General features: G+C 52.0%; 10 protein-coding genes across 10 annotated transcripts; 4 read left to right on the top strand and 6 right to left on the bottom strand.

Annotated features, from left to right (window-relative positions):
- Nucleotides 1–14: 14 nt before the first annotated feature.
- On the bottom strand, nt 15–2818 carry LAESUDRAFT_701281 (ATP-dependent metallopeptidase Hfl). Its single transcript, XM_040906446.1, has 4 exons — nt 954–2818; nt 592–893; nt 440–535; nt 15–384 (listed from the first exon to the last, which is right to left on the bottom strand). The coding sequence occupies exons 1-4, from the start codon at nt 2745–2747 to the stop codon at nt 210–212; spliced, it is 2367 nt and encodes a 788-aa protein (XP_040763626.1). The 5' UTR covers nt 2748–2818; the 3' UTR covers nt 15–209.
- Nucleotides 2819–3017: 199 nt separating this feature from the next.
- LAESUDRAFT_759783 (phosphoglycerate mutase-like protein) lies at nt 3018–5079 on the bottom strand (the record flags this gene model as incomplete). Its single annotated transcript, XM_040912638.1, has 8 exons — nt 3018–3323; nt 3383–3456; nt 3511–3723; nt 3790–4142; nt 4200–4218; nt 4271–4359; nt 4413–4821; nt 4881–5079. 8 exons carry the CDS (start codon nt 5077–5079, stop codon nt 3018–3020), a joined length of 1662 nt encoding a protein of 553 aa, XP_040763625.1.
- A 190-nt stretch (nt 5080–5269) lies between these two features.
- Nucleotides 5270–7906, bottom strand: LAESUDRAFT_680428 (phosphoglycerate mutase-like protein). The gene is made up of 8 exons (XM_040905731.1): nt 7357–7906; nt 6891–7296; nt 6752–6840; nt 6678–6696; nt 6274–6629; nt 6000–6212; nt 5876–5949; nt 5270–5816 (listed from the first exon to the last, which is right to left on the bottom strand). The coding sequence occupies exons 1-8, from the start codon at nt 7538–7540 to the stop codon at nt 5511–5513; spliced, it is 1647 nt and encodes a 548-aa protein (XP_040763624.1). The 5' UTR covers nt 7541–7906; the 3' UTR covers nt 5270–5510.
- A 189-nt stretch (nt 7907–8095) lies between these two features.
- On the top strand, nt 8096–10028 carry LAESUDRAFT_204254 (protein serine/threonine phosphatase 2C). Its single transcript, XM_040901563.1, has 8 exons — nt 8096–8325; nt 8385–8451; nt 8505–8883; nt 8975–9114; nt 9175–9321; nt 9389–9418; nt 9474–9544; nt 9602–10028. Exons 1-8 carry the CDS (start codon nt 8205–8207, stop codon nt 9883–9885), a joined length of 1239 nt encoding a protein of 412 aa, XP_040763623.1. The 5' UTR covers nt 8096–8204; the 3' UTR covers nt 9886–10028.
- LAESUDRAFT_204348 (gamma-glutamyltranspeptidase) lies at nt 9976–12845 on the bottom strand. The gene is made up of 17 exons (XM_040901564.1): nt 12488–12845; nt 12371–12437; nt 12159–12319; nt 12005–12104; nt 11923–11953; nt 11568–11864; nt 11378–11520; nt 11312–11325; nt 11187–11251; nt 11068–11130; nt 10981–11020; nt 10878–10928; nt 10809–10823; nt 10673–10755; nt 10517–10612; nt 10272–10461; nt 9976–10217 (listed from the first exon to the last, which is right to left on the bottom strand). Exons 1-17 carry the CDS (start codon nt 12645–12647, stop codon nt 10063–10065), a joined length of 1731 nt encoding a protein of 576 aa, XP_040763622.1. The 5' UTR covers nt 12648–12845; the 3' UTR covers nt 9976–10062.
- Nucleotides 12846–13080: 235 nt separating this feature from the next.
- Nucleotides 13081–16503, top strand: LAESUDRAFT_726455 (uncharacterized protein). Its single transcript, XM_040909036.1, has 17 exons — nt 13081–13322; nt 13380–13409; nt 13465–13469; nt 13525–13634; nt 13692–13763; nt 13819–14260; nt 14314–14513; nt 14565–14699; nt 14755–14794; nt 14858–14867; nt 14916–15078; nt 15130–15239; nt 15290–15651; nt 15710–15866; nt 15918–16027; nt 16088–16128; nt 16183–16503. The coding sequence occupies exons 1-17, from the start codon at nt 13242–13244 to the stop codon at nt 16329–16331; spliced, it is 2217 nt and encodes a 738-aa protein (XP_040763621.1). The 5' UTR covers nt 13081–13241; the 3' UTR covers nt 16332–16503.
- Nucleotides 16504–16623: 120 nt separating this feature from the next.
- Nucleotides 16624–17686, top strand: LAESUDRAFT_743639 (uncharacterized protein; the record flags this gene model as incomplete). The annotated part of the gene is made up of 7 exons (XM_040911269.1): nt 16624–16683; nt 16753–16782; nt 16837–16989; nt 17051–17203; nt 17256–17342; nt 17403–17484; nt 17541–17686. 7 exons carry the CDS (start codon nt 16624–16626, stop codon nt 17579–17581), a joined length of 606 nt encoding a protein of 201 aa, XP_040763620.1. The 3' UTR covers nt 17582–17686.
- Nucleotides 17665–19776, bottom strand: LAESUDRAFT_654931 (cyclophilin-like protein; the record flags this gene model as incomplete). Its single annotated transcript, XM_040904519.1, has 9 exons — nt 17665–17995; nt 18063–18230; nt 18285–18433; nt 18495–18584; nt 18652–18792; nt 18844–18941; nt 18992–19140; nt 19197–19421; nt 19682–19776. 9 exons carry the CDS (start codon nt 19774–19776, stop codon nt 17665–17667), a joined length of 1446 nt encoding a protein of 481 aa, XP_040763619.1.
- Nucleotides 19777–19864: 88 nt separating this feature from the next.
- Nucleotides 19865–22372, top strand: LAESUDRAFT_204018 (uncharacterized protein). The gene is made up of 2 exons (XM_040901562.1): nt 19865–19944; nt 20000–22372. Exon 2 carries the CDS (start codon nt 20024–20026, stop codon nt 22343–22345), a length of 2322 nt encoding a protein of 773 aa, XP_040763618.1. The 5' UTR covers nt 19865–19944; nt 20000–20023; the 3' UTR covers nt 22346–22372.
- Nucleotides 22373–23011: 639 nt separating this feature from the next.
- Nucleotides 23012–23314, bottom strand: LAESUDRAFT_654781 (uncharacterized protein; the record flags this gene model as incomplete). The annotated part of the gene is made up of 2 exons (XM_040904510.1): nt 23012–23073; nt 23128–23314. The coding sequence occupies 2 exons, from the start codon at nt 23312–23314 to the stop codon at nt 23012–23014; spliced, it is 249 nt and encodes an 82-aa protein (XP_040763617.1).
- Between the last annotated feature and the right edge of the window lie 13 nt (nt 23315–23327).

Raw genomic sequence — 23327 nt, 5'->3', positions numbered from 1 at the left:
TTCGTCACACAAATGCTCCCGATATAGCCCGAAATCCAAATACGATGATTCCGTTCATGAGTAGGGCTTTCAAGCATTACGATAGATACAGATGTCTTTGATACAATCGATGTCCGCCGAGTCCGACGTGAACAAACATTTCCCAACTTTAACCATTTACTAGACTATGGAAAACGAAAGAAGAATCGTACAGCTAGCATGATAACAGATCACAGTCTGGGCTCGTCCACTCGTGTCGCAGCCGGCGCAGTTGTGCCTTCAGATGGCGTCTCGAGGGGCGGTGGTGCACTGCGCTCTTGGTTCCTGTTCTCGTCCAACCACTTGTCCATTGCATCCTTGCGGTTTGCGAATGGTCGGGGACCAAGAATATTGATCATATCTTCACTGTATGAGACGTGAGTTATTGAAAGTGAGGAATTCTGATAGAATGGGCTCATACCGAGTGATCACCTCCCTCTCAAGGAGCAACTTGGCAATCTTCTCAACGTCTTCCTTATGTTTGGTAAGGAGGTCCGTGGTTCGTTGATGTGCATTGCTGCAAACAGCGACATGAGCTAGAACACTTGACTTAAGACAGAACGGGACACATACACAATCATCTTCCGCACTTCCCCATCAAGCATCTCGCCCGTCTTCTCACTGAATGGCTTCTGCAAGCTCTCATCGGCTGCTTTCGCACCGCCATAACTGACGGGCCCGACGACCTCGTTCATGCCGTAGTTTGCAACAGCTTCGAATGCCATGCGAGTGATCTTCTGCAGATCATCCTGCGCACCCGTCGTGATGTTCTCAGCGCCGAAGAATATTTCTTCAGAAACACGGCCACCGAGCGTCATGCATATCCGGTCCAGCATTTGCGGCGTTGACAAGAGATAACGGTCAGGCGGCAGGTACTAAAAGGGCAATCCCAAGTCAACAGGTTTTCAAGCAATAGATGATTAAAAATATCTCACCTGCGCATATCCCAACGCGCCAACTCCTCGAGGAATGATACTGACCTTGAGCAGAGGGTCTGCGTGTTCCAAAAACCAGCCGCAGATAGCATGACCAGCCTCGTGGTATGCGACCGTCTTCTTCTCCTCTGGACTGAGAATTCTGCTCTTTCTTTCCAGTCCAACGATCACGCGTTCGATTGCGCTCTCGAAATCGGACTCTTGGATCGATTCGTGACCATTCCGAGCAGCGTGCAGTGCAGCCTCATTGCAGACGTTTGCTATGTCTGCGCCCGAAAAGCCTGGTGTAAGCACGGCAAGTTTGTGTGCAAATGACTCCGTCTCAGGGAGGCTGGGGGAGAGCTTGAGAGGCTTCAAGTGCACCAGGAAGATGCCCTTGCGACCTCCGACGTCAGGACGATCAATGGTGATGTGCCGGTCGAAACGACCGGGACGCATCAACGCAGGGTCAAGAACATCAGGTCTGTTCGTACCAGCGAGTACGACGACATGCTCCTGTGTACCGAACCCATCCATCTCGACCAAAAGTTGATTGAGCGTGTTCTCCCGCTCATCGTTCCCGCCGAAGCCACCGCGCTTGCCTCGAGCTTTGCCGATCGCGTCGATTTCGTCAATGAAGATGATCGACGGCGCGTTCTTCTTTGCTGACGCGAAGAGATCGCGGACTCGAGAAGATCCAACCCCGACGAACATCTCGACGAATTCAGAGCCGGAGACGGAAAAGAAAGGCACATTGGCCTCTCCAGCGGTGGCCTTGGCTAGCAAGGTCTTACCAGTACCTGGAGGGCCTGACAAGATCGCACCGCGCGGGATCTTAGCTCCAAGTTTCTCGTACCGCTGAGGCTCCTTAAGGAAGGAGACAAACTCCATGATCTCCTGTTTGGCCTCATCCATGCCTGCCACGTCCTTGAACTTGACCTTGACGTCCGTGTCCTTATTGAACAGCTTGGCGCGACTCTTCCCAATGCTGAAGATGCCTCCTGACGAGCTGGCGGATCCCCCTGCTCTCCGTGATAGATAGAAGAGCAGACCTGCAAACAGTAGTGTAGGTCCAAAGTTCAGCAAATAACTGAAGGCGGAGACTTCATCGTGGTAGGCAACGGGTATACGCTCGATTGAAGGGATTCCGAGCTCCTTCTGTGCCTCATCGAGCTTGCGCTCGAAAGCCTCAACGGAGCCGATCGAGAAGTAGTAATCTCCGCCGCCGAGAGGTGTGTTCGGGTACATTGTACCCGTAGCATTCGAATGCAGCTTGACCTTCACTTTGCTTCTATTAACGACAATGAGCTTGTCCACGAGACCTTTGTCGAGGAATGCGGTGCGGAATTCCTGCCAGGTGATCTCGCGAGAACCGGACGTGGAAGAACTCGAGAGGGCCCATAATATTGCAGCAGTGGTAGCAAGTAGGGCAAGCTGGTTGGCATTAAAGCCATTATTCTCGGATGGTGGAGGGGGAAGCTTCTGCCGTTGAGACTCCTTCTCATCGCGATGAGGCTCCTCATCCTCCTGGCCTTCCTGATGCTTCTTCTGCTGGTGATACCGTTGGAAAAAGCCCTCGAGGCCCTTCAACGACTCCTGCTTCTTCTCGGAGCCCTTCAGACCATCATTCGATGACTTCTCCTTATCCTCCACTTCTCCCTTCTCTCTAGGCTTGTTCGCGTCATTTGGCTTGTTCTCTGGCGTCGGATTGTTGTCGGAAGGAGTAGCGAAAGTTCGAGCGAAATGTACGCGCACGATGGGAGCTAAGATGCGCCGTCTTCCCAAGGCCACTGAACGTAGAGAACGGCCGAGCATCGAAGAGAGATGGGAAAGGGAGAGAGCTGTGGAGAACGCGCTCGCCGTCGCAACACGCAATGACCCCGTTCATTCCGAAATCTGCAAAGCCGAATGACTAACTCCCAGCATGGGGTTTATACGTCACGTGGTAGGCTGCCTTTCCCATTGGTCAGACGATATGACCCTGAAATGGGTATGGTTTATTTGATTAATTTCATTATCAATTTCTGCTGCACTTTTCGCTAGCGTGGAACGCGAGACATGTACTACAACCCAATGCCTCCGGTCTTACTGAATCATCCTTCCATCTACTATCGGGTCGGGGTTAGGCACCGTGTAATTTCCAAAGCAGTCGTACGCAAAATCCACTTGCGCGATGCGTTCTTGCATGCCCTGCACGAAGTCCGAGAGAAGGCATAACCCGTCCTTGTTCGGTGTCTCGCAGTGCGCGATACCTGTGAGTGGGACAGCGCCATCGTTCAGCAGGAAGCGGATGTAGATCTCGGCCGTCGAGTTCGAGGCAGATGCGGGGCAAGACATGACCTGGGTTACGAGGTTGGATGAGAAGGGTGCGATATGTCGCACATGGTATGTCTAAGTAGTAACAGTTATCATGAGCAAAATATTTTTTCGACATTATACACGGAGCGTACCTGGTCTGCTGGGATGTGATCGATCGGCAGCGGTCCGTTGGCAGCGAGGGAGGTGAAGTTCAATGCTGTGATGACTAGAAAAAAAACCATTTTAAACGACAATTCAGCATGAGTCAAAATGGACTCACTGTTAGCAATCACAGTGTCGTGTGTAGCGTCAGCGTAAATAGGCTGGTTCAACGGGAACGTGATATTGCTGCCGTCGAGGGTTGCATTGAGACTCGTATCAAATGTTGTGATCGGCGTTTTCGTCAGACGTGCGAGGAGCTCTTGAACGTATCCAATCCCTTGTGCAGCTGCGGCAGGGAAGCCAGGACCATCGCCATACCAGAAGCTCAAGTCTTTGGAAGGCAATCGTCATCGTCAGACCAAGCCAGGAACGTAGTTAGGTCTCAGATAACACATACCAATTGCATACTCGAATCCCTCCCATTCCTCCGGCGTGAAAAGACCACAGAATTCTGAATAACCAAGCGCGACAGTTTCATACGCACACAGCTGTTGCATCGCATACACATCGCTCGCAGTGAGGTTAAATCCGGAGAGATATGGCTGCAATCTGGATACTGCATCGCGCAGGTAAATTTGCGTCCAATTTCCTGACGCCCAGCCACTGAGATCGGTGTCGGCATTGTTCGCGTTTTCGCAGGCGTTCCACGGTGCAAGCGTATTGTTATATCCAGAGTTCTCGATTATTATGAGTTGATTATAGGACGTCAAATAATCTGGGACGCCGAAGAAGCCAGCTGCAAAGTTCAGGCTAGATCAAGGCACATCATGAGTCATGCAGATTACCGGAGTTCAAGAAGGTACGAACGCAGATTTAAGCATCCTGTCTGCCAGACTATTGTCATAATCGGCTTCTCGCTCAGAATCAGCTAAACTCACCTTCCGAGGTCGTGCGAAATACTGGAAGGTCAGTAAACTCGTTCAAGAGTTCACCGTATTTGGTCCGGAAACCTATACCAAGGTTGAAGCTGTGATATACCCCATCAGTACTGGAACATCATCAATAGTAATTACCACAGACGGCTGCCCGCGACCGAACGGTGTCAAGACCTCCGCGCCTAGTTTGTAGGTCCAAGTGTTCAGGAATGCCAAGGGGCCATTGGCGTTGAATCCTTCGCTCGTCGCAGCAGAATGCAGAGTCGCAGCAAGCTCGCTCGGGGCAGAGCCTGACGTCGGATAGCGAGCCCCATGGCGGTACAGCAAATGGACCTGTTCGAGCTCACATCCCGCTGGGACCTGTGGCGATGTCTCTGTCAAACCGAATGCTGCCTTGTCCGAGAACCAAGGACTGAGGTTGCCCCAGTATCGCATGGGGTTGAAAGCCGCCTCCGCCGAGGCGAACGACTGCAAGAGCGGTGCTACAAGCGGGTATGTGTCATAATTCAGAGCAGCCGCAGGTGCAGTGGCGATTGCTTCCGGCTCTGCGCCAGCTGGTGAAGTGCATGAACGGTAAGACATAAGACATGATGGAGGATAAGGTCGCACGTACTTGGCGTTGGACCGGGGAAGCCGACCTGCTCTGCGTCGGGGAAATACTCTGCGTCCGCTGTGACGGTGGCACCCACTGGTGGAAAGATATCAGAGGTCGTCGAGCCAACGTAAGATGAGGCTGCCGGATCGACGGGGGGTGCCGCTAGCGCATGCGGCAGACTATTCAGGACTACCAGCAGGACGATTGGGAAAATCATGTCGGTAGGACACGGAGGGCGGCGCAAGACCCGTAGTGCAGGTTCATCCTGGAGAGATTTATATTGCAGAGCTAAGCTGATGGTGAGAATGCTCGGCAAATTGTTGGATCAGACCTCCTGCGCACATGCCGTATCGGCCGTGTTCCTGGAAACCTTCAGTGACATGCACGTTGATGAAGGGTGCCTCGTACATGTTCAATGCGAACACGCACCGCGACGCACGAGGTCAACATGGCCAATCAGGTAGTGACTCAACATCAAACTGATAGCCTCAGTCACGATCGTGTCGGGTTTCAGCGGAGAAGGGCTACGAAATAAAGGTACCCGGATCAAATCCTGATCAAGACCTTGATATTGACTGCAGCATCCGCTAATACATGACGTAGAGACAAAGGTGCGCTGCGATTGTGCATCCTCCATCTCACCGCCATTCAGCGCGGCATCCTCCCGTCGATTATGTCGTCCGGCACCGGGATGGAGTAGTCCCCGAAGCAGTCGTACGCGTAGTCAATCTCCGCGATACGCTCCTTCATCCCCTCCACAAAGTTGTCAAACAAGCAAAGCCCATCCTTGTTAGGCGTCTCGCAATGCGAGATGCCTGTCAATGGCACTGCACCGTCGTTCAGAAGGAATCTGATGAATTTTTCCTTTGTGGAGTTGGCAGAAGAGACAGGACACGATAGCACCTGGCCAACAAGGTTTGAGGTGTAAGCCGCAATGTGCTGCACATGGTAAGTCTGGGGAGTGTCAATGCGTCATTAGGATAACCGGACATTTGGTGTAGATTGGAGCGTACCTGTCCAACAGGGGTACGGTCCCAAGGCAGAGGCCCATTCGCAGCCATGGTTGTAAAATTCAATGCAGTTATAACTGACGATGGTTAGCTGTACACCTTAACGAAACGCGATGCAGCTGCTCACTATTCGCAATCACAACATCGTGAGTAGCATCGATGTAGATCGGTTGATTGAGCGGGAACGTGATGTTGTTGTCGTCCAGAGTCTTGTTCACGTTCGTATCGAATGTCGTGATCGGAGTTTTTGTGAGTCGCGCGACCAGCTCTTGAACCCACCCAACCCCTCGCGCAGCCGAGTTTGGGCTTCCAGGTCCTTGTCCATACCAGAAATCAAGATCTGGCAAAGCTTTCAGCATTGAAACCAACGGTCCCCGGCAGATTGTAATCTGAGTGCGTACCAATTGAATATTCGAACCCACGCCATTCTTCTTCAGTGAATAGCTCGCAGAATTTGGAGTATCCTAGCGACACAGTCTCATAGGCGCACAAGCCTTGCATCGCATAGACATAATCGGCCGTCAGGTTGAAACCGACCAGATACTGCTGAAGCCTCGTGACAGTGTCTTTCAGGTAGACCTCAGACCAGTTGCCGGCCGCATATGAGCCTATGGTGCCGCCGACATCGTTATTGGCGTTCGTGCAGGTCTCGTACGGGGCAAGTGTATTGTTGAAGCCCGACGATTCGATGATGATCTCCTCATGGTACGAGGTCAAATACTCGGGCACCCCGAAGAAACCAACAGCGAAGTTCTCACTAGCGATAATGTCTAGTCACGCTCAATCAGCTGAACGATCGACTCACAGTGATGCCACCATACGGTCTACGGTCCACGCGACGTCAGCAGTCGTGCAATGTTATGAAGCTATTAAGCAAACCTTCAGAAGTCGTGCGGAATACCGGGATATCCGTGAATCCGTTCAACAAACTTCCATACTTGACTCTGAAGCCTACACCAAGATTGAACCTATGAACTCTCAGCCGTGTGCACCTTCAAACGCTTGAGGGAATACTTACGGCTCTGAGCGACCGAAGGGCGTTAGGATCTCCTCGCCAAGTGTATATTCCCATGTGCTCAAGAATTCCAGAGGCCCAGACGCGGTGAAGCCTGTGCTGTCAGCTACCTTGTGCAATGCAGCTGCAAATACGCTCGGAAGCTCTCCACTGGTAGGATAACGTGCCCCATGACGAAGTAAGAGATGGACCTGCTCGAGGTCGCAATCCTCTGGAACCTGCGGCGACGTATCTGGAAGACCGAAGACGCCTCCAACCGAGTACCAAGGGCCAAGGTTGCCCCAGTGATACATGGGGTTGAACGGAGGACCAGATCCGGCATACATCCCGGAGGAAACGACCATGGGATAGGTCTGGAAATTGAGGGCCGCGACAGGTGCAGTTGCGATCGCCTCTGGCTCAGAACCCGCTGAGACGGAGATGATGTAGTAAGCGACCGGTAATTCTAACTCTTGGTCATACGACTCACTCGGTGTTGGTCCAGCGAAGCCCACTTCCTCAGGGCCAGGGAAATATTTCTCGTTAGCCTCAACCGTAGCGCCCGGAGGCGGGAACGTATTGGTGGAAGTTGCTCCGGCATATGAGGAAGCAAATTCCGCAGGAAGCGCCAGTCCTACTGGGAGGATACCGAGCAGCAAGAGGATGGGTAGCATGACGGAGACTTGGATGCTGGGACAGCAAACCCCGCCGAGGATGCAGCATTGAAAGAAAGGCTATTTATGTGGTAGGCATCTGGCGCTTGCCTGGCAATGGCATCGCGTCCCTGCACATCACGAGAACGAGCGCACATCGCAAGAAGCGATTAAAGAAATATGCCATGACGTAAAGAGAATGCGCACGGGCGTGATAGGACCAATCATTGCGCTGAAGCAAGCGTCCAACAACGGAGAGTACTTCTGTCGCCTGAACAAGCGTGGATGTGACAGCGAAGATAGATGCGAACGGCAAGAAGTGGTCAGTGGGCCCGCTCATCATGCATATCCACCTTCTATTTAGGCGAGCAAATTCCGAACGCATGGTGAGATTGGAGGCCGTGAGGTACCGTACTAAGCGGTGCTGGACTCGTGCTCGACGCCGCATGAGAGTAGTGGCAAACATCGTCCAGTCGATCGCGAGCGACGCGTCCCCGTCGCGCGACACGTGTGGCGCGACGCTGACTGTCCCCGAATCCGTTGGGCATGTGCGGTGTGCGGCTGATCGCTTTCGCACATTCCAACTCGGGTGCCGTCCAGTTCACAGTTCACGGACTGCTATCTCGTCGCAGTTGTCGCGGCCGGCGCGTTTTCATGACCTAGTCAGTGGCCATATCCGCATCGCATGGCTCTTCGGCTTCTCTCATCATTCCGCCCTTCGTCTCTGAGAAGGATTCGCACTCCCTTTCCCGTGGACCGTCATGCTGAATATCATGACTACATACGCTTTTCTACGCCGAATGATCGTGAGTGCCGTGCTATGTGGTCGCAACATCGCTCATCTAATCTCATATCCGCTCGGCAGGTATTGGACGGATACCCCTTCGAAGCCCGAAAGTCATAGGCGTCGCGTCGTCTCGTGGAGAGAGAATGTACGTCGCGTGTCCTGCAACACCGCATCTCTACATGATCTCTTCGTCCGCAGTCAGCAGGAAGACTTCTATGCCTATGTTGCTGTCTCTCTCGATCCCGATGAGCTGCGTCTCAGCCTGAAAAAGGCACATCGCATAGATTGGGACACCTCATCTATACCAGACGCTTTGGCCCGTCAGGTCCTTTTTGTTGGCATATATGATGGCCATGGTGGATCCACTGTTTCTCAGTTTCTACGCCAAGAATTGCACGGTCTGCTTGAGAACGTGGACAAGTCGCAAATACCAGACATGTACGATTGGATACACGAACTTGGCGGCTACTTCAAGCGATTCACGGGCGGTGCGCTCGCACCATGGATTCACGCGGATCAGCCTCAATTTGCGGCCAAGATGGATCTGGAGGCTCGGGCGACGCTTGCATTCTTTGAGGTCTGTGCCGTAGTCCAGTCCTCATCTTTGTTGCTACCCTTTCACGGTTCCGCTTACCGTTCATCCGCTGCATCGGATGTCATTGCGTTAGGTGGACAAAACCTTGTCTATAGAGGAGGCGGCTCAAGACTGCGGCGCGACCGCATCCGTTGTGCTCCTGCAATCACTCGACAACCCTGTCAATCCGTTTTTCTCATCAGAACGGCTCGCTTTGACAGTAGCGCATGTTGGGTGAGTACGGGATGATATAGCCGACGAACGTTTGCGACTAAATTTAACCTTGGCGGGCAGTGACACCAGGGTGCTTTTGAGCAAGACCGACAACGGGGAAGTGGTACCGATGACTGAGAATCATCACGTCGACGCACGTGTTGAAGCCATCCGGCTCCGCAGGGGGATGGGCAGCGGACGGTCCATGGATTCATTCGGCGAAACAAGGTATAGCCGTGCCCCTTAATTGCATGCGATGACTAGTAATGATTGATCGCCCTGGTTCCTGTCGAAGGTGGATGGGCGCATTGCAAAACACGCGAAGGTCCGTGTTCGCTCGTACGGCATGCGTCAGTTCCATCTGAACGTTCTTCCTGCAGTCTCGGTGACCTGAAGTACAAGCGTTTCGGTGTCACCCCCGAACCGCAGATGCGATACATGCTTCTACATGGTCGGTATTCATAGGTCTCCGACGTGCCTGTGTCTCCTCAATATCTTGCCTTAACAGGACCTGAATACTCGCATATCACACTCGTCTCGGACGGTATATCGTCCGTCGTCTCCGACGATGAAATATCCGATCTCGCACGTGGAGCGGCTACGCCACAGTCGGCTGCTCAGCGTATACTCAAGTTCGCAGACGAGATGGGCAGCGATGACAATTTGACCGCTCTTGTAGTCCCGCTAGCAGGGTGGGGAAGGATGACCGGGGAAGACCGCACGCGGGACTTGCGATACTATAGGAAGGTCCAGATGTCAGGCTCCGAACGGCACAGACCGAGGTGGATGTAGACATTCCTTGAAACTTCACCTTCAGGCGATTCACGCTGTTGCGTCATGCTAGTTTTATAGTGAACAGTTAAGGTCTTAGGTACATCCTTGCATACACTGTGTAAAACATCATGCGGAAATATGTTATCATGTTATTCCAGCTTGCTCGATCATATCGGAGCTGGCATCGTGGAGTCACTAGATTTGAGGTGAAGCGTGCCCATCAGCTCTCATATCTGAACCAGCTGCCCAGACGGTCACGCCCGACTGGTCAACAATCTTCTGGATAACCTGCCCACGACCGAACATGCCCCTTGCCAAACCGGTGACGTGCCGCGCATCGTGGCCCATGTCTGTAACGCGAACTCTTGTTCCAAATTCTTCGCATGAATTACAGAATAACATACCTCGAAGTTTCTGCACTGTCTCGAGTGTGATTCCTTCCTCGAAATATACCTCGCTGTTGACATCGCCTGCCTCACCCGACGTCAGCGAGTCCGGGCTCCCAGCGGATATGCAGAGTCGGGGCGCGTCCAACGCAGCTTGGGCGGTGAAACCGCGGAGAATATTGAGCAGTACCTGAACGTGGCCTTGCGGCTGGGGATGGAGACGTCGGACAGTAGATCAGGAAGCTTTGACGGCTGAATTTTACCTGCATGAACCCGCCCATCACGCCGTAGCAAAGGAACAAATCTTTGCCTCTGAGCGCCATCGCAGGGATGATGGTATGATACGGTCGTTTACCACCCTAGAAACCACGATCACTGTTGAGATACGCTATTAGAATCCTAGCCTTTAGTAAGCTTGCCTCCAATGCATTTGGATGACCGGGTGTGAGGTTGAAATTGCTGCCACGGTTTTGCAACGTGAAGCCACAGCCCTTTGGTACAGCTTTCGTCCAGCTGTAAGTGTGCCAACCAATACTATGGAATAGCGCAACGAACCTCCCGTTCCGAAGCCTGAAAGGAAAGCCTCATTAATTGACTCGCTCGACCCTTCTTCAGTGTACTGACCAGCATAGTTGCTCTGAATGTAACTGCAGGCATTACCCCACTGATCCGTTACTACAGGAGCTGATGAGCAATATCATGCATGAGCTAGGGACATTGAGCCTACCCGAGAAGTAGACCGTGTCTGACGAGAAAACTGGGTTGCCCTGGCGAGAAATCAGAACGGCCAAATAATGACATGCCCCTGACTTACATGGATGACCTTGGCATTCGTCTTCTTGGGATCGAATAGACTCGCTCTGGAAGCCAAATATTCCTACCAGGAGCTAATAATCAACCAGCACACCTTCGCAGGAATCCTTGATTCCTAACCTTGCTCAAGAGCTCAGCAACAGGGATGTTTGTTGTGTCGGGGTCCGTGACGTAGTATTGGGTGTCTGTAAAGAGCAGCATTTATGGGGACAGATGGTGGTAAATGCCAGATTACTTCTGCGTACCAGCAAATGCGAGCCTGATGAAATGATCTCTCAATAAATGATAGCAAAGACAGAGGGCCAACATACCGGAGAGCCTCAACAAGGGCGTGAAGGTACTCTGCAGAATTATGCTCCATCTCCAGCAGGGACCGGATTTTACCCTGTTTCTCCATGTTTTCCAAAATACCTAGCGCAAGCAAGGCGGTGATACCTTGCCCATTCGGAGGACACTAATTGATCTCAGCACACCGTTACTGCCGTGAGAATTGGGCCATACCTCATACAGAGTGACTTCATCTTGAAATGTGTAGCTGATAGGATCTACGAAGGAGGTCTCGTGCTCAGCAAGGTCCTCGAGCTCCATCACGCCTCCTTTGCTCTGTATAAGCTCAACGATCGCTTCGGCAACCCAACCCTTGTAGAAGCCGTCTTTGCCGTATTCGGCCACGGAGCGGAAGGTTTTCGCAAGGTTGGGCAGCTTCACGACTTGCCCGAGGAGTGGAGCCTTGCCATTCAGGAGCATCTCATCTCCATTCGGTGAAGCATCCTTGATAAGCTCCTCGGATCTTTGCCACTGCAGTGAGTGTTACCGTAAGCTTAGTACAGAACCAATCTCACGGAGACGCACGCACAGAGAATGCATGGATCTCCGATACCGGTACGCTAAGATCCCATCAGCCACATTGGGACAGAAACAGGCTTCGTTTAGCTTACCCTTCTTCTGCAAGCTTGATAGCAGGCTCCAGTACATCAGCGAGGCAGAGTTTCCCATTTCCGAATTGTGAGACTGTGTCGACCCATGCCGCGGCAGCACCTGAGATGACAGGAAGATGGGCCATTGTCTGACAAGACTTGCAAGAACGCGTACCAGGTACTGTTACACTATTGAGGTTAGCAGCTGGAATCTTATTGCCTGTAACGCCCTGCTGGCGAACATAGTCAATGGTCAGTTTCGCCGGAGATCGTCCGGAGCCATTTAGGGCCTTGACAACTTTGCTCTTCGCATCATAAAAGAGACAGAATGCATCTCTATTGACATGCTTGAATGGGTCATGGGTGGTATTATACGGGAGTGCTCACCCACCGATCCCACAACAGCTAGGTTCCGTCACGTTCAATGCGGCAGAAACGGCGACGGCGGCATCGGCTAGTCGAGGTCAAAGCCGGATGTCTACGACAACGCACAGAGCCTCTTACCCGCGTTCCCGCCTTTTCTCAAAACCTCCAGCCCTGCTTCAACAGCCAAAGGCTGCGATGCAGCCACCATGCCCTTGGTGCTGTATACTTGGGATCGCCGGCTTGGAAACCGCTGGAATACGATCTCGGGCTGATACACCTTGCTCCAGTCAATCTTCATCGTGGCTGGTCTCGAGAGGCGGAGTCACCGAGAACGCTCAAAATCGGTGTATGCTGTTAAATGTGAACGCAATGAATTACTTATCGATATCTCCACTGACTCAATGCACAAGACTATCGTGCGCGGGAACGGCCTTCCGTCGCCCATCAGCGCACAAAAACAATGGCCCAGCTTCTCCTTACATATGCTATGATACACTGAATTATACCGGTAACTTGGCAGAAAGGTTCTTCTCCTGCCGTTGGCGCTACGCATTTCCGTGAGCGGTGCGTAAAAGCCTTAGGAAGAATTCTCCGCTTACCGGAGCCCGAGGCTCCTGTGATATGCTTGGCTACCCTGCACCGCCACCTAACCTGCTCGGGAGTCCCTCCAACAAACACGGAGGCATCATCGAACGCCTCTCGCGAAACTGGAGGCGGCGGTGTGTAGTACGGCGGGCGGAACAAGACAATTACATAAGCAGCCTAGGATGGCAAATCCCGCGTCGTGCTAAGCTGCTTATGGCAGAGCTGATTTCACTCGACAATCGCAGCAACGTCGGGTCATTTGCATCGCTCACCACGTCGTTCGGGGTGCAGTAGTCACTGTCCAGCAATGCCAAAGGCCTCAGCGTCAACCTCGCGTGCATCTGGCGACCAGCCATTCCAGAGCGCACATGTACTACGAAGAAACCAGGTTTGTTCCCGGTGCATCCTATCTATGGCGCACGTACTCACCCCTAATTACTCGCAGGCATGCCATCAGTGTCGGAAACGCAAGCTGGTAAGTGACCGATGCATCTCATTCGGATGGGCATACATATTGATTGAGTTCCAAGAAATGGTTCGTTCCCTCGGTTGGTAGACCGATGGCCGAGGCGTACTGAGTACACCGACAGCGATGCGAAGCGACCATGCTCGACATGCGTGCGCTCACACTCTTACGCGGTAGCACACGCTCCAGCGGGTGCTGAATTGCCACCCCATCCTCATTGCACATTTGATGAAGGTGCGCTAGCCGATCTTCTGTCGCCTGCACCGGATGACGCGGAACATGGACTATCAGTCTCTGAAGCGGACACCAACGACCTGTTTGAACATCCTAAGACCCGCTTTGAGAGATTGGAGAACAGAATCAGTGTGTCACCTTTCCTTCACCGATGATGTCCACTTTGATGTTGAAAGCGCCATAGATGAACTCGAGACATTGCTGCGGGAAAAGGACAAGACTTCAAGCTCACAGCAGTCTGGCTTTGTCCGCCCGCCGATTGAAGTGTCCTTGAGCAGCCGCCCCAATGAAAATTTTATCGCGAATATCAGCGACGTCTCTCCTGCCAGCCATATTGTCTCCATCGATGTCGACCCCTTTCAGGTCGAACAATTGGTTGGTGTGGATAATGCTTTTGCTCTACCGCAATTCCAATCAGGGTCAGCTTTGGACAACCTGGCGGGTGTGGCTAGTCTTATTGGTACGCCTTCTGCGCCATCTCCGGCCTCACGCATCAACACCGCGTCAGCTTCGCCAACGATTGATGCTAGCACAAATCCGACGACCCCAAGCTCCGATCAGGGACAAGACCTCTTTCACAGCGCATGGCCGCGAAATTTGCCGACGCCTACATTCCTTCGACATCTGTGAGTCTTTGTTGCCTTTCCCAACATGATGCCGAATTTACCATGACCTCCAGCGTGGATGCATTCTTCTCTTACCATCCGGACGCCACCCGTCTGTTCCATCAGTCGACATTCCTGGCGTCGTTGACTTTACCTCCAACTCATCCGAGGTTTCCGGCGGCTTCAGTGCTACACGCAATTTGTGCTGTCGGAAGCATGTATACGGCTGCCTTGCCGCGTCCACACATCCCAACTTCTCCTGATTTCTCTCCATGTTAGTCGCTGATCATCCGTTCTATGCGAAACTGTGCTGACTTCTGCGTAGATGATATCTTTCCTGACAAGTACAAGCTTAGCGAAGGCGTCCCCGATACCTTCTCAGAAATGCAAGCCAAATATGCAAAAGAAGCGCTTGAAGCTGCGATGGACGTCGGCAAGGAGTTGTTCCAGAACGTGCAAGGTAACTTTTTGGTTGGCATGTCGTACTGCTGCAGAACTAAATGTCCTGCGACAAGCTCTGATTCTGCTATCGTGGTGGTACTGGTGCAATGCTAAGTACGTGGTTTCGATAGGACCTTCGTTTGAGTACAACTGACAAACACCGCCTGTGTAATCTAGATGGGCAGAGGTTGGAGTCGACTATCCGCTCGCGTCATTGTTACTTACATGTCTTCAGGCATTCCTGAATACCTCTCATGCCCTTCGGTATTCTCTGCCATGCGGATTGAATGTTTGCCCTCCCTTTCATGCGATTGCGGAAACCTTGAGGCCACCGTCTCTCTTGGGCCCGGCGAAAACCGTGATTGAAGACGAGATGAGACGCAACACTTTCTGGATTGGTAATTCTCGTTTCTGTCAGAGCTAGCGTCACGTAGCCAATTTTCTTACAGGATACGCAATTGAGCGCACGCATGGAACAGGGAACGGCTGGGCAATGACTCTTGATGATCAAGATGTGTCGCAGCTCCTACCTGTCCGCCGGGATCAGTTCGAACAGGGGGTTCGTACAATTTTCCTCGACGATTATGGTGCTATGTTAATATCAGACAGATTCTCGTTCTTCCGGCTGAGCGGCAATGGTCTCATGAGAACGATATGCTGTTGACACACCCAGAAGACCAGATCGATCCGTTTATCTTGTATATCAAGTCCACGATACTTCTGTCGAAGGTCAAGAACTTCAACTTACGATTCCGCCAGAGGTATCATACGCACGATCCTTCGGCCATGCCTACAAAGTCTGCGAAGGCCTCCCTCACTGGAGAGTCTGTAGACCCCAGGGAGACAGAAGCATTTGTTCAGTTAGACCGACTGATCACGTTGTTCAAGGCATCTTTTCCTGCGCACTTGAGGAATCCGATAAAGGACACAGTCGATCCTCATCTGTTTGCGGCTTGCACTGCGGCACAATAGTGCGCAATCAGCTTTCTTTCGCATGTGCCAGCCCTTTGACGTATTTTCACAAACCAGTGCCGAGATACTCCTGCACGAGCCCCATGCTGTCGTGGGACGATCAACCTGTACCTCTTCTTGCAAGATCTTGCATGCGTCTCGTGCGATACTGGATTTGTTGTACAATGTGTACTCGACCAGCTATGACGTTTCTCTGTTGGGTCTTTTCCCTATGGTACGTCACTCATGTTTTACTCATCGTCTGCGTTAACATTTTCATTCGTAGATGTGTTGGTTTATGGCAGGGAGAGTGCTTGTGCGATTCCTGCGCGTTGCCATCGATTGCGGCAGCGAGGAAACATGTGCTACCCTTCGCGCTGAGGTAGATTTCATCAGGTGAGCTACGGTGACAATCGCGAGCTTCCGGCTTTGAAAGATGCTTATCAATGTTTGCAGCATGATTATCTTCAGGGTGGGCGCCCATGTCCCACTTGCTCGTAAGTTCAACTGCACCGGAATATAACTTGCTTCTTAGCTGACTGCTATGTCAGATCGCTACGGCAAAATGCTGCATGATTTCATTGTTCAGCTCTGTGGCGAGCAATATGTAGAGTCACAGCCCCTGGTTATGCCTCAACGGGAGTACGTTGAGAACATTCCGGCGTACAGTGCGCAACCTGCGATGGCAGTACCTGCTTGACGTTGTGAGCAGGATGGCGCCTCACAACAGTTCTTGTATATGGCATCGGATACCATCTTTGCTGTATCCATAGTGTATTATAATGCGCTTGCAGCTATATTATTACTTCTATATTTATGTTCCGATTTACTTCTGTCTCAACATCTACAATTGATGGACATTCTGTTTGGCCACTTTACGTGAACGAGCGGCTGTCGCTGAGTCCTTGACAGCCACACCTGGATTCTGGTCGGTGCACCTCCCTCGACATACGAGCTGTCTCTTCAAGCATTATATTGTTTTTGTGAGGCTCATGGGCGGGAACCAGTCGGTACCGAAGATCACTGCCCAGGACCGTGCAATACTAGAGTCAGTCAGTCACTTCTATCACGTCTGTGGTCCTACGAGAGACACAATCTTCCACTGCAGTCTCAAGTTACAGAGAGATAAAATCAAGCAGTATCAGAAGAAGGTTACGATCCGCTTCTGGTTCTGTTGGGTCAGGCATGCTGAAGCTTCGTAATAGATACAAGGAATTCTCGAGCGCGAACATGAGATAGCGAAACAGCATCTAGCTGCAGGACACAAGGATCGCGCTCTCTTCGCGCTGCGCAAGCGGAAATATCAAGAGAGTCTGCTGGTCAAGACGGATGGGCAATTAGAGAACCTGGAGAAGCTAGTGCGTTTTCTGCATGGCTTCCTTCATGCTGCAGACCTGACGGTCTGTATTGCTGTCGTAGGTCTCGACAATCGAGTTCTCTTTGATCGAAGTGTCCGTGTTGCATGGATTGCAACAAGGTAACGAGGTGCTCAAGGAGATACACAAGGAGATGAATCTAGAGAGCGTGGAGAAACTGCTGGAGGAGACGCAGGAGGCGCGAGAGTATCAACGGGTGCGTGGTGAGGCTGGTGACCATTCCCTATGCTGACATTCTCTACCTGCAGGAAATTGATGAGACGCTCACTAATTCCTTGACCGTTGAAGAGGAAGAGGCCGTACAGGTTGAGCTGCAGGTTCTCCAGCGAGAGGCGGTAAGTTTCAGTAGTCCACAGATACCTCTCGGTGTTTTCCTTACAGTGAATTCTGTACAGACGGGCGAACAGACGCAGCCTCCTATCGAACTGCCGTCTGTTCCATCACGGGAACCGGTGGCTGCGGTGCCGGAAGGAGCGGGTACGCATTTCGTTGTTCTCCCCATCAACTTCGCTGATGCAACTGATACCCAAAAGCTGAGGCAGGACCGCGAGAACGTGAGCCTGTCGCGGCGTAACGCAGGGTTGAGAATATATATGACACCTTGACTATCTTACATCGTACATACTGTAGCAGCATACCATATATCTTACTTGTGGATCACCAATTATCGAAGTTCCCGAACCCTAGTTTGCGTTTCTTCGTAGATTCAACCGGAACACCAACGACATCCGGCAGAACGGATGGTTGCTCCGTGGCCGTCCTCTTCAAGCTCGCGGTGGTCTTGCCTGTCAGATATTTACCCACTTCGCCGCCTCCTAACTCGCCAGAGCTCTTTGTTTCTGACCCAACCTTTGTTCCGAACCAATTGATATCGTCTCCTTCCTTCTTCTCATCCTTGCTGCCGATTCGCGCGCTTTGCTCTGCCTCTGCCCTTCGCTCGAGTTTCTTCTGACGACGGGCTTTGTATTCTTCAAAAGGGTCCTGGTATCTTCGAGAAAGGATCAATTCATGTAAGCGAAGTCACAAACAAGCAACCAAGAACGCAAAGTACGAACATGATGACCTCCGCGATCCGCACCGGCTTCGCTGGTCGTTCAGTGCCAGGCTTGACAGGCAATGCTTCTAGCGCATCGAGGATGTCCTCACCACCTACAAGCTTACCGAATACGGTATGCTTCTTGTCAAGATGCGGTGTCGCTTTGAATGTGATGTAGAATTGCGACCTGGCGAGAGGTCAATGAAGCATGGTCACAAGGTTTTCGTTACCCAAGACGTACCCATTGGTTCCGGGACCCTTATTCGCCATAGCTACGATGCCTCGAGAGTCATGTTTTGCGACATTCCGCATGTCAAATTCATCTCGGAAAGGAGTACCCCAACATGACTCTCCGCCCGCCCCTGTGCCGGTTGGATCACCAGTTTGAATCTTAAAACATGCATCACAGACTGTCAGTATCTCTACCTCAGCAGAACGGTAGGCAGCCTACCATGAATCCAGGCACAAGCCTGTGGAACAGACAATTGTTGTATTTGCCTGCCTTCGCTAGTTGCAGGAAGTTGTAGCACGTTTTGGGTGCCTGCCAGAAACAGAGAATTGGATCACGTCGGTCGCACATCTATATGTGTACGACGAGTAGACTTTACCTTTTCGCAAAAGAGCTCAAGGTTGAGACTGCCACCTCCTAGGGTTGTGACGACGCGCACGTATGCACGACGCTTACCAATGTCCTTTTCTTTCCCTTTTCCCTTCGGCGGATTCGCGAAGTCGTCAAACATCAACTCCTCCTGGGGGGTTGTTAGTTTCCTTATAATCACGTGCTGCACTCGATGGCTCACCTCATCCCACAGGAGCTGCGCCGATTTTGTCTGGGGGTCAATGGACGTTGAGGTCAGTGACGCGCCGGGCAGACCACTGGAGTAGGGAGAAATATTCCCTATTAACATTCAGCATTGTCAATACGACCTTCAAGAAGGTGCGACTCACATGGTACAGATGGTTTGGCGGATGTTGCAGCTGCTCTTGTTGCGATGGTCTTTGTTTTGTTCTGCTGCGTCTCCTGAGTTGTGATGGAGGACTTGGAGACGGAGGCAGGAGGGAAACCATGTGGGTTCTGTAATGTTATTACATCCTCCCTGTGACGCCGTCATAAGCTCAACGTTTATGATGACGTCGGGATGAAGCGGCCTACTTCTTGAACTTCACATCAGCAACCAAGTCCCGCCCGCCTTTAATGCTCTCGGCAAGAAACACATTGCCTGTAGTAGCAATCGCGACAATGTGAGAGTGCTCGGTGAACGGCTTGAAGGATATTGGGTCATGAATCTCTCCATTCGGCTTGCGAGAGTAGTGGAGGGTTATGAGGTCGGCGGGCGTAAGAGGCTCCTTCGTAAATGGATTGGTATTATGGTGCTGCCTGGCAATTCCTGCATCAGGATGAACGCAAACAGGATTCTGACGGTATACTTACTTCAGCCATGGTATGATGTTCACGACATCGAACACACTTCCAGTGCCGTCCGAATTCCGAGCGCATACGGGATGTGTAAACGGTTGAAAGGATAGCGCACAGCAGTCAAACGGTGTGACTGCAGCAGGGTGAGTACCTTGGCTCTTTCTGTGTACACGATAACGAAGATTCCTTTAGCGTGCTTCATGCATAAGAATGGCGCTTACGTTTTGTAACCCGCGGATGACGCAGTATGCTGACCGAACAGGCCAGAATGCTCTGCATGAGTGACGTAAAGCTTGTCCGAGTTTCCGTGTCCCATGTTGTGGACGAGTTGGCGAGGTGGAGGTGAGAAGACAATGCGAGTTGGTCGGTAGCCACTGGGCCACGCGTGATCTGGAATTATATACGCGCCCGTGATCGAAGCAGGACTGAGTCCTCCACGAACATCTGCAAAGCGGCTCTAATCCCTTCGCTGCTGCACTCCGTCGTACGTAACCGCGTCCTGCGCACTGCAATGGAGACCTCACCCGCATGATTTTCAGAAGTCGGACCAAGAACGCCTACGCATGCTTGCTCGCAATGCTTCCCAGAGAACCACTGTGTCCTTCATCGCGCTCGATTTTCTCGCACCTCGGATTTTCTGCAGAGGCAATGCGACGACCCGCCGGACGCTGAAGGCGGAACCAGTCAGGCCCGAGCTCAACAGCAGCTCCTTCTTCGACCGCTCGGTCGTAGCACCCCTCGCGTCGTCCTCCCGATCCACTCTTTCCCCAGGAGACGTACTCGATCAGTTGAACAAACACATCGATCTACTCCACGGAACACAATGCCAGGGTCTGTCCAACGGGGAAGCGGAGATCTTCAACCAGGCTGTCCTTCAACTACGAGCCATGGCCAAACCGCTTCTGGCTCCTGATCTGCACGACACATGGCGGATTTTGAATGAGCTCGATAAACGTCATCTATTGCGTTTTTTTGGTCCACCCCACTATGAAATGTGCTCCAGAATCGTCGCATCGTATTGTAAACACAAACTTGAAGACGCTCTGTTCGATGTGACGGAGATGGAAGCCCTGCGAGAGATCTCTGTAGCCGCGGCAGCCGAGGGCCAGTCGGAAGGGTTGAAACAGTACATGCTATCGTTGATCAAGCTCAAAAACCCAGATGCTGTTCTCCTTTTGTACGAACGCTATGAGGCCTTACTCGGAGAGAAGGTGATACGGCTGGAACCCGAGGAACCAGTAGACGGGGACAAAGGCGAATCTGCTAACAGCTCCAGCGATCATGCGCAGGATACGACCATTCACGGCCTTCAATCTGACATACTCCTCGCTGCAGTGACTGCGCATGCGTTGCGCGACTCCAAGGAATCCTTCCTGAACGCATTTTCTATGTCATTTCGAACCTCAGCGCGCTTCATTCCCAGCGTTATCGATCATTTCACGCGACTTCTGGATCACGACGAGGCATTGGCCAAGCGGGTAAAGGATTACGGTCGTCGCATTAAGGTCGCACGGCTCGTTGCACGTCCGGCTGCGCTCGCAAAGCATATTGACCAGTTGGCGCACAGTTGGGCTTTAAAACCGCTGGAGGAACTCTATCAAGACATATCCAAAGGCCTTTCAACTCCCGACCCATGGCTTTCGGTCAAGTCATCAGACAAGGACGCGAACGGGTCCATATATGTGTCAGAGTCAGCGTGGCCCGCTTTCATTACTGGCTTCATGTTTTGTCGGAGGACCGACCTAGCATCGAATGTATGGAATGACGTGCTGAAGTGGGGAATCCGCCCATCGGCTGCTATGTTCACAGCATGCATCAAGGGGTATGGTGAGCTTAATGCGCCCGTCGAGGCGATCAACACCTGGAACGCTATGCTCGAGCAGGGCTTAAAGCCTGATATTGCGGCATATCAGGCCCTTGTCGGCGCCTTATACCATTCGAATTTGCCTGAAGAGGCTTCAAAGAGGTTCCAATTAGCTAAGTCTGTGGTCCGCAACCTTTCTCCTACTCCTGCGGATTCGGATGTGCTAGTCTTATACAACACAACCCTCCATGGGATGCTCTTCCATCACGAGGAAACCGAAGCGCGCGCGATTCTGGACGAGATGCAAGCTGAAGGGCCAAAACCCGATATCGTCACGTTCAACACATTCCTCAGGTATTACGCGCGGAAAGGGCAACTCAAGACATTGTCAGAGATTTTACAAATGATCGAGCCTACCGGTCTTGTAGGAGACGTTTACACCTTCTCCATCGTCCTATCTGCGTTATTCAAGGTCCGAGACGATGCACCGGAGATCGTGCTTAATCTCATGCGCAAGCAGGGCGTCGAGCCGAACGCAGCCACCTTGACGACAATCATCGACTACCAGATGCGATTGCAGACAGAGAAAGGTCTCCATGCCGCGCTCAGTTTGCTGGGGCGCATGGAGCGGGACGAGATTCCGGGTGCACGGCCAAACGATGTCACTTACACCAGCATTCTGACCGGTATCCATCGCAGCAATTGGCTTCCACCCAAGCTCGTCGCGGAATATAGGAAGATAATATGGGATAAAATGAAGGCTCGCAAGATCAAGCCGAAGAGGACAACGTTCAACATCCTTCTCCAAGCATGCTTCCAGAACCCTGAGCCACAGGGCACACAGGATGCTCTCAGCTATTACAAGATCATGCAGAAGGAGCGGATTGCCCTCGCAAACGACTCATGGTACATTCTGCTGCATAACCTGGTGAAGAGGGAAGAGTGGGTGCTGGCGAACGAGGTGAGACTCGATCTGCTCAGTCGCAATTTCACACCGGCAGGCGCGCTGTCGGATTTGGTTGAGAGAGTGCGTAAAAGGGCTACTGAAAAGTTGAAGGCTGGACCTGCTGCCTACATCTAAACTTATGTTGCGGTGTATTGTGGACCTTTCTACCGCTTGGTTCATGCCCATCCCTAGCACTTCATATAACGCAATAAGACACCTTGTAGGATCGATAGCACCCCGACCGTGCTAAGCCTCGTCGGTATTGAGCGATTGCCATTGTGAATCATCCATGACAACCTGATCCTGCCTCCTCCAGCTTCGTCCATGGGGACGACGAGAGCAAACTGTGCTGAAACGAACCTACGGTGTCCAGCGTTACCCGCATTTCCTCGGCAGCTTAGCTGCCCGCCAATATTCGCCATGTCATGCTATCAGTCTATTCCGATCGACCTGTGTTCACTTGACAGGAGATTCAACGCCTGTGGCATCCATGGCTGGCGCGCGAGCAATCCATAAAATGTCTCGCTTCCATAGGATGTTGCTTATCAACGCACACGAACATATGTAGATTCAACGGATGGCATGGCTAAGGCCCAGCTGCTTTAAATTGCAGTTCGTAAAGCGGGGGGGGGGAATTCTTCGTTTCGGGAAGTCCAGCATGAATATCGATACAAAGGTATCCCATCCCTGTCGGACAGTCGAAATCTTTGAGAAGAGCAGAGGTACTTGTGACACTTACAGTTGATGGATATCTACATGACAAGATGCTCTACAGCCGGCAAAGTGAACGGAATGGTGGTATCAACGCCACTCGCCCAAGAAGAAAGACTTTCCTAGCCCGAGTCTCAGGTAGCGAGCATAGGCTAGAATCGATCTGACCGTCAGCGATTCTGGATGGACAGATTCTACCTGCGTACCCCAATAGCTCCATTTTCTGCCCAACCATCGTCCAATGATAGGCAGCAGCACAATGGATAACAATTGCTGCAGTTGCCCCAAGCTTTCCCTCCACTCCTCCTCGGCAAGGCGCTCCTCCTCGTCCGAGTCGTAGCGGCTATCTGATAGGACTGATTCACTGTCGAGAGAGGCGACTGACGCTGGCATCGTTTGAGCGCGA

This window comes from Laetiporus sulphureus, assembly GCF_001632365.1.
Source record: "Laetiporus sulphureus 93-53 unplaced genomic scaffold LAESUscaffold_23, whole genome shotgun sequence".
Lineage (NCBI taxonomy): Eukaryota > Fungi > Basidiomycota > Agaricomycetes > Polyporales > Laetiporaceae > Laetiporus > Laetiporus sulphureus.
This window is presented reverse-complemented; position numbering and strand designations above follow the sequence as displayed.

Excerpts from the sequence above, each read along its gene's own strand:
- LAESUDRAFT_701281 (XM_040906446.1), bottom strand. The coding sequence starts at position 2,747 with ATGCTCGGCCGTTCTCTACGTTCAGTGGCCTTGGGAAGACGGCGCATC. Across the intron at positions 894-953 it reads GCGCGTTGGGATATGCGCAG|TACCTGCCGCCTGACCGTTA; the intron begins GTGAGATATTTT and ends TTGCCCTTTTAG. Across the intron at positions 385-439 it reads GAGAGGGAGGTGATCACTCG|TGAAGATATGATCAATATTC; the intron begins GTATGAGCCCAT and ends CGTCTCATACAG.
- LAESUDRAFT_680428 (XM_040905731.1), bottom strand. The coding sequence starts at position 7,540 with ATGCTACCCATCCTCTTGCTGCTCGGTATCCTCCCAGTAGGACTGGCG. Across the intron at positions 6,841-6,890 it reads CCCTTCGGTCGCTCAGAGCC|GTTCAATCTTGGTGTAGGCT; the intron begins GTAAGTATTCCC and ends GAGAGTTCATAG. Across the intron at positions 5,817-5,875 it reads ACCGTACCCCTGTTGGACAG|ACTTACCATGTGCAGCACAT; the intron begins GTACGCTCCAAT and ends GACACTCCCCAG.
- LAESUDRAFT_204254 (XM_040901563.1), top strand. The coding sequence starts at position 8,205 with ATGGCTCTTCGGCTTCTCTCATCATTCCGCCCTTCGTCTCTGAGAAGG. Across the intron at positions 8,452-8,504 it reads TCGTCTCGTGGAGAGAGAAT|TCAGCAGGAAGACTTCTATG; the intron begins GTACGTCGCGTG and ends CTTCGTCCGCAG. Across the intron at positions 9,115-9,174 it reads TTGACAGTAGCGCATGTTGG|TGACACCAGGGTGCTTTTGA; the intron begins GTGAGTACGGGA and ends CTTGGCGGGCAG.
- LAESUDRAFT_204348 (XM_040901564.1), bottom strand. The coding sequence starts at position 12,647 with ATGAAGATTGACTGGAGCAAGGTGTATCAGCCCGAGATCGTATTCCAG. Across the intron at positions 10,929-10,980 it reads AGACACGGTCTACTTCTCGG|TAACGGATCAGTGGGGTAAT; the intron begins GTAGGCTCAATG and ends CAGCTCCTGTAG. Across the intron at positions 10,218-10,271 it reads GACAGTGCAGAAACTTCGAG|ACATGGGCCACGATGCGCGG; the intron begins GTATGTTATTCT and ends TTCGCGTTACAG.
- LAESUDRAFT_726455 (XM_040909036.1), top strand. The coding sequence starts at position 13,242 with ATGCCAAAGGCCTCAGCGTCAACCTCGCGTGCATCTGGCGACCAGCCA. Across the intron at positions 14,261-14,313 it reads CCTACATTCCTTCGACATCT|CGTGGATGCATTCTTCTCTT; the intron begins GTGAGTCTTTGT and ends CATGACCTCCAG. Across the intron at positions 14,700-14,754 it reads GTTGTTCCAGAACGTGCAAG|CTCTGATTCTGCTATCGTGG; the intron begins GTAACTTTTTGG and ends TCCTGCGACAAG.
- LAESUDRAFT_204018 (XM_040901562.1), top strand. The coding sequence starts at position 20,024 with ATGCTTGCTCGCAATGCTTCCCAGAGAACCACTGTGTCCTTCATCGCG.